We start from the raw sequence: 7,512 nt of genomic DNA, 5'->3' as shown, positions 1-7,512 counted from the left end.
TGGAGGAGAGTTCTCCATCCAGATGTGCAGCTCACATACTTAACCTCATAGCACAAGATGATTTGAAGGTTATTGGAGGCTCTTAATTTGCACAAAATAAGAGAGAATGTTAAGTATGTAACAGCATCGGAAACGCATGAAGTATTGTTAAAAAAATGTGCGGTTGCTGCGAGTTTAAAAGTTAAAGCGGGTCTGATACTTGATGTGCAAACAAGATGGAATTCAACTTACTATATGCTTGAAAGAGACATCAAGTACCGTAAAGCATTTGTTAAATTGGAGACTTTTGAACAATCTGAGAAGATATATATTGTTTTTGGGGCCTTTTGCTGAGATCACACGTTTGATGTCTGGTTCTAATTACCCGACCTCGAACTTGTATTTCTATCAGGTTTGGAAGATCCATGATTGGCTTCAAATGAATGGGGAAAGCGAATATGAGATTGTAAAAGATATGATGCCACCAATGAAAGAGAAGTTTGATATGTATTGGGATGAAGTTAGTGGTGTTTTTGCAATAGTAGTAGTCTTTGATCCACGTTTTAAGCTTCCATTTGTCGAATTTTATTTAAGAAAGCTTGACATGAGTACACATGATGCAAAGTTGAGGAACTTGGGCCATAAGTCAGTATTCTGTTTGAGTCTTACGACAAAAAATCCAAGACTAGTTCACCTTCTACAAAGCCACATGAGACGGTTCCACAAAACGTTTGTGCTGAAGGATCAATCAGAACGTTTCAGAACTACGATGTGAGCGTTTCTTGAGTTTTTTACATTATGTTTTTTTTATAATAAAACCATTTCTTACTTCTTTTATTTTCCCAAGTGTTTCTTAATTTTTTTCTCAAATCCTTCATAGGATTTCTTTACATTTCGCAAATTCAGTGGCGTTGAAAGTGGAAAGACAACTCTAGAAGCTTATCTTGATGAACCAGCTTTGGACATTAATAATTTACAGAGCTGGGACATTCTCCAATTGAGGAAAGACAATACTCATTAGTATGGTGATTTGGCTGCAATGGCTTGTGATTTGCTTAGTATACCTATAAAAATAGTGGCTTCAGAGTCTTCTTTTAGTATTGGATTGAGAGTTCTTAATAAATATAGGAACCGTCTATTTCCAAAGAATGTGCAATCTCTGATATGCATTAGGAATTGGCTAAAAGGATATGAAGCTTATGAAAATGGTAATTTGTTCACATTATCATATATTTTGAAGTTTTATGTTTTATATCTTTAACTAACTTCAATTATTTTTATTTGCAGACGATGGAGTTCAAGGTGAAGAAGAGACGCTTCCATCATTTGAATCAATTTAAATTATAAGTTATTTTCATCTTATGCAATTATATATTTTTACCGAATATTGTGTAACCAATAAGAGTAATAACATTTTTAATTTTTGTGTGTTTTAACTTTTAACTAAAGTAATTTGTATTATGATATAGAGGAGGTAGCGTTCTGAGGAAAACTAGTGGTGTCTCGTCTTGTGTTCTCGAATCTGTTTGATTATTAAACAGCAAACGAATCTGTACAAAAATGATTTTTGCTCCAATCACGTACGCGGCGCTTTTAACCAACAATTGTCAAAGTTCCGTTCAATGACTGGTCGCATGACGTCATCTCGTATGATATGCTGTGATGTCAGAAAAGACGTCATCTTTTATTTGGAATCGATATTTACGTGGAGGAACTTTGATAGCTCCCGAGCCGCCTCCTTTCTCGTCTCACCACGCGACCATTCAAGCGCCTGTGATACACGATTCAATTCCCAAGTGAAGATATTTCGAGTCATTTAACCTACCAGAATGCAAGTGAGCTACGCGCCGTCATTCAATTCTTTGGTTCCTTTCTCCCATTCATTTCACTTTCTCATTATTTCCAGCCTCCTTCCAAAAAGAAAAAGGAAAAAAAACGAAAAATGTTTTTTTTTGATAAGTGAAAAAATAAAATAAAAATGTTATTATATATATATATGAAGCTAAGAGATTAACTAAAAGATATAAACCAAAGACAGAAACTCATCTGGATTCTCTCAACAACATGGAGTCATCATCCTCATCAACGTTTCTCACCACCACAAGCTTAGATCAGAGAAACCCATCTCCGGTTTCAAGAAAACCACTAAAGCAAAAGAAGAAGACGAGTTCAACCAACAAACACATCAAAGTGCGTTACATATCAAATCCCATGAGAGTCAAAACTTGTGCTTCCAAATTCAGAGAGCTCGTACAAGAACTCACCGGCCAAGACGCCGTCGATCTTCAACTGGAGCCCGTGTTTCCCCCCTCCGCTGTATCCGACCACAGCCCTTCTCTGCCGCCGCCGGAGAATCTTGACTTACGTGTTCTTCAGCAGGAGCCGTTCGATGATCAGGTGACTGACTACTATGAGCCGTTGGATGGGGAAGATATGTTTTTGCTTTATATGTCGGCAGGTTTCTCCGGGTTGTTCTCTAATGGCTTTTACAATGTTAATGACTTTAGAAGAATCGATTCTGTGTAAAAATCTTCGGAGTTCTCAGGGGTTTCATCAAGTATATATATATAAATTATGAAATAGGTATATGAAATTCAACAGAGTTGCATATATTAACTACTAGGGTTTATGTAACGACCTATATGATTTAACTCATTTTGTGAAAAGTTTTTGAATGGATCTTTCGATCAGTTATATTTTTATTAGTTTCTTTTGATATGTTTGTTGTCTTTCATCACAACTTCGAAGTGTATGAATTAGAAAAATATCAATTTATTTCCAAATATTTTTGTTTCAGGGAAAACAGTGATTCTAATGATATGAAAGAATAACAAAATACTCCATTTAGGTTTACAACTTTCAATAGTTTTGTTGCGCTTGTTTTCACTGTGTATCAGCTATCCTTCTAAAATTTCAAGATTTATCAACATTAACCACCTAAAATCCATTCCAACCAAAAAGTGAATTACATTTCAAATTCCTGATCTGAATTATATTTCCATCTACAAGTTGGCAACCTATGATAGAACACTAAATAGTGTTTAGGAAAATGTTAGGAGCTTATTGCACGATCATATAACGTCGAATGTAATATGACCTAGTAGGCTTGGGTATATTTCCCGGATCTGAAGATCCAAACCGGTAATTATCCAGAAAATCTGGTTTTAGATAGCATTCGGATATAGAAAAATACCCTATTGGATAAAAATTAATATTTGGTCGGATACCGGATTGGATACAGGTTATATCCGAGATCCATACGGGTATATGAGAGATCCGAGTTAAACCTTAGTTAAGATAACCTTAATAATTTAGACCGATTTTATCCACCTAATCCCACATAAAATTAGACTATTAGGCAAATTATGGGCTTATGTTTAAAGCCCAATAGCAAGTAAGGACTCATCCTGGCTGGTGAGTATTTATACAACTCTTCAACCCTCCTCCTCTTTACACTTAACCGATGTGGGATCTTTGCTATGTGTGTGTAAGAAAAAAATTAAGCTTAAAATTTAATTTGCATCACTAGCTCATCGAACCATGAACATCATATTGCACCTACCACATCGCGTGACACTACACCAACACATCATATGGTGTTTACGTATGTATTTTAAAGTTTATATATATATATATATATATAATTTAAAAATATTAATCGGATCCGTTAATTTTTTGATTACTTCAGATGTAACCGGATCCGACAGATACCTGAAGCGTATCCGAACCGGAATTTTAAATTATTCAATCGGTGCCATTTTTTCTAGTTCTAAAATATCTGAAATCCAAAAATCCAACCCGGATCCGAACCGGTTATCTGAATGTCTAGACCTACGACCTAGGCACACAATTTTTGATAACTTACTTTATCGGTTGCAGCTTAAAGAAACCTTACATATATTAGGGCTAGGGCTAATTCCGTCAAACAAAAAGGCTTTGGTTGGTTAATGACCCAAACCAAAGTTAATACAACGAAAACCCATTTATGATCATTTGCAGATATTTGAAGAAAAGTTATGAATCGAATTCTCTATCTTCTGTTTTTGTTATTCCACCACGTTGGTTGATTGATTTTTGTAGTCCCCGTTTACAATTTAATAAAATAAGATGTTGTCCAAAAGAAAAAAAATAACTTTATCTTTTGAAGCTTTGCTACATTCTACAGACATCATGGGAGACATGAGCGGTAGACAGAAAATAATGGTTTTTTTTTAATGATGATTGAGTACCAAAAGGCATATTTGGAAGCTCATGGCTCCTCTTTTCTCACATGTGAATTCCAACCATTTTTATTGACTTTATGTGTTGGGATGCATATAACAAAGACCAAATCAATTAGTCTTCGTAAGGTTAGTGAGTATAGTTTAGGGATTCACATCATTTAGCTTCCGTATTATCTTTATAAAAATTTTCTAGACGACTTTTTGTATTTAAGTATTTAGATATGCTTCAGTTACATGTGTAATCTTTTTATAAGAGCCACGAAAATCATTACAGGAATATTCTCCTTGTCACAATTTTATACTTAGCCACACACGATTTATGGATTTTTTACATAAAATATTTTCTTTGTAGATTATTTTAATTTCTTTTAATCTAATTTTCTAATGTTTTGAAGACTAAAAGGTGATAGAGTCTTTAGCTAGTTAGTTCAAGTTTTAGTTCAAGTTGTTTGCTATTTCTATTTTTGAATAAATTTTCCTAGAACCGATCCTACGTTTAGGAGGTTAGAAGCAATAAGAGAAAAGTGGCCACTTTTTCCTTTAAAAAAAACAAGAAAATGTGCACCTAAGACCAGTTTCATGAGCTTACACCATTAGACTAAGCCAATGTTTTATAAAAATTTTGGCCAAAATTTCTTAATACATAATAAAACAGCTAGAAGCATAGACTTCATTGGCTTGGGCCAATGAGTCTTCCTCTGTTAGAGAAAGTGACTTTGAGTCGTTAGCTAGCTTTTAGGAGTAATTGTTATCTTAGCTCTATGTAAAAATTATGTATTGCTTTCTACGACTAACAAGAAAAAACAAAAGCATTCAGTCATTCTTTTTTTTTTGATTATACACAGTTTCCCCAACGGCTTCCTAGGCCCAAGGGACTAATCTGTGTCGCTGCGGTCCGAATGTGAAATCCGCAGTGGCCGGGAATCGAACCCAGGTGGCAGTACTCACAGCTGTGAGTCCTTTACCACCAGAGCTAGACGCCCCGGTTCATTCAGTCATTCTTGGTTCCTTATTCTACAAGTGGTCGAGGAAAAATGTGAAAATGAGTGATAAGGAGTCGTTGTTGAGTATTTCAAAATTCGACGGAGATGGACAATGCTCATAGAAAACCTTTTACGATCAAAGGAATGGTGGGAGCATCGAAGTTGGAGTTCCACGATCAGAGAGGCATGTGATACTGACGGGTGCACACAAAACGGATGATAAGATTGTAGAAAAACCCGAGAACTCTAGTTTAAAGGTTCACATACTATGTCGTATGTGCCATTAAAGAATTAAAGGACATCAAGGAGCTGTTCGTGGATGAACTACAAAGTTCTTTACCAAGACACATGAAAAATCTCTACAAGCTGTGAAAAATGGCAATCTAAGTCTCACATTGGAAGTTTAGACAATGAGTGTTTAATATATAAAGAGATGTTCAACTCTAATTAGTACGAAGTCTTTTGGGAATGAGCCCAAAAGTAAATCCATGCGAGGCAGCCAATTAGGCCCAAAGTGGACAATATCGTACTAATCAGATAATATAGAGTTGGACATGGGGATTTCACAATTCCAACAATTGGTATCAGAGCGGTTGACGAGAAATCTGCAAGAAGACCAAAATACCCTTCGAATAGGAATGAGACCCTTCAAGGTGGAAAGGGAGGTTCAGCAGAGATTAGTCAGAAGATCCTGGAATTGTGGGAAGACCAAAATCTGGAAGTTCAGTTGTGGAAGAGCATCCTCAAAGCAACTCAAAGTAACCTTGCGACTAAGGGTGTCGAATATCGAAAATGCGATAAGGCACCGAGATGATTCGCTAGAGGAAAAAGGACACAAGGTGTGTGGTCCTTGTCTTGAGGGGGAGAATGAGAGATGTCAATCCAAGTCCCACATTGGAGAATTAGACTAAGAGTGTCTAATATATAAAGAGATGTCCAACTCTAATTAGTACGAAGCCTTTTGGGAATGAACCCAAAAGTAAATCCATGCGGGCCAGCCAAATAGGCCCAAAGTGGACAATATCGTACTAATCACATAATATAGAGTTGGACATGGGCTCACACAATTCCAACAATTGCTCAATTCAGATCTCTTAGAAACACAAAGAGTTATAAGAATAAATTTTCTTATTAGCTTTAGAAACTACTCAAAACTAAAGTTCTCAATATGTTTCTCTTAGATCATATAGAACACTTCTCCATTAGACCTATATTTATATGAAAGTCAATTTCCTTTAACATGTGGGATATGAAAAACACAAACCTAACCTAAATAGAAACTTCATTTTCCTATTTCTAGGTTTCCTTATTGTGTTTATCTTAACATATTAAACATCTAATAATATGTTAAGTTTCCACACACTTGGAATTATCCAACATTCACCCCCTTAATTCCAACTTGAATTAGGGGGATCAATTTCTTGAACTCCGATTATGCTCCTCATTTGTTTGAACATAATTCTCAAGTAATCTTCTTTCACCACACCATGGTGTGCGAATCCATTCATTGGATTCACATCTTTCTCAAGGTTAGACCGGATGCTCTCTGTGGGAACCGAAATTCGCACTGTCGATTTCCGTTTAAATAAGGAAACTAGGAAAACCCTAATTTCCCAGAGGACCCGGATATCTGCTAATTACCACACGTCAAGCAATCAGAACACGAGAATAACAACGATAAGAATAAGAAATCGAAAAAGAGAGCAAAGTAGATCTTATTCCGAATCTGCGTATGAGCGTTTACAACAAGGTATAAGCCTGGGCTCGAGAGCTGTCGGCGAGATTCCTAGTTCTAGCAACCCTAAGACGGCTAAACCTAATTGAGTCGCATCTCGAAATAACAAAAACGGAAAATTGCCTAAATTGCTCTAAGTGCTAAGTTTACTCTGAAAAGTGCTCTACCATGCTCCTCGCCTAGGACTCTTTTTACTAGCTCCAAGGTCGGTTTACGCTTTTACTCTTCTGCCCTTAAGCCGTCATAGCATAAAAATGGAGATATTCCATTTTTCCCGATCTTCCAATTATCTTCAAAACTTCCATATTTATCCGCGGAAACTTGACATTTATCCTTCCTTGTGGACCAACCGTAAACCGTGCTGTGGTTTACGGGCTTTTGGTTAAGAAATCGTAGATGGGCCTCGAGTCGTGTTTTAGATCCCTTTGGACCGTCTTCTGACTCGACACGTTTACTATGAATTCTTTTTGATAAACGGTATCTAATCCGCGAAGTTTGATCGATGAATTTGAATAGCGGAAAACATGGACTGAGCTTGCAACGGTCTTCGGGAGATAGCATTCGAAGGTTTGACGAGAATGCATGGATTGAT

At 36.4% G+C, this 7,512-nt stretch overlaps 1 protein-coding gene across 1 annotated transcript; it reads left to right on the top strand.

The window, feature by feature from the left end:
- The first annotated feature begins 1,986 nt into the window (after positions 1-1,986).
- Positions 1,987-2,541, top strand: LOC106298856 (sigma factor binding protein 1, chloroplastic-like). The gene has a single exon (XM_013734990.1). It carries the CDS (start codon positions 2,044-2,046, stop codon positions 2,503-2,505), a length of 462 nt encoding a protein of 153 aa, XP_013590444.1. The 5' UTR covers positions 1,987-2,043; the 3' UTR covers positions 2,506-2,541.
- Positions 2,542-7,512: the final 4,971 nt, after the last annotated feature.

Source organism: Brassica oleracea, chromosome C6 (genome assembly GCF_000695525.1).
Source record: "Brassica oleracea var. oleracea cultivar TO1000 chromosome C6, BOL, whole genome shotgun sequence".
In the NCBI taxonomy this organism is placed as follows: Eukaryota; Viridiplantae; Streptophyta; class Magnoliopsida; order Brassicales; family Brassicaceae; genus Brassica; species Brassica oleracea.
This window is presented reverse-complemented; position numbering and strand designations above follow the sequence as displayed.

Bases quoted from the DNA above. Each gene is read 5' to 3' on its own strand.
- LOC106298856 (XM_013734990.1), top strand. From the start codon at position 2,044: ATGGAGTCATCATCCTCATCAACGTTTCTCACCACCACAAGCTTAGAT.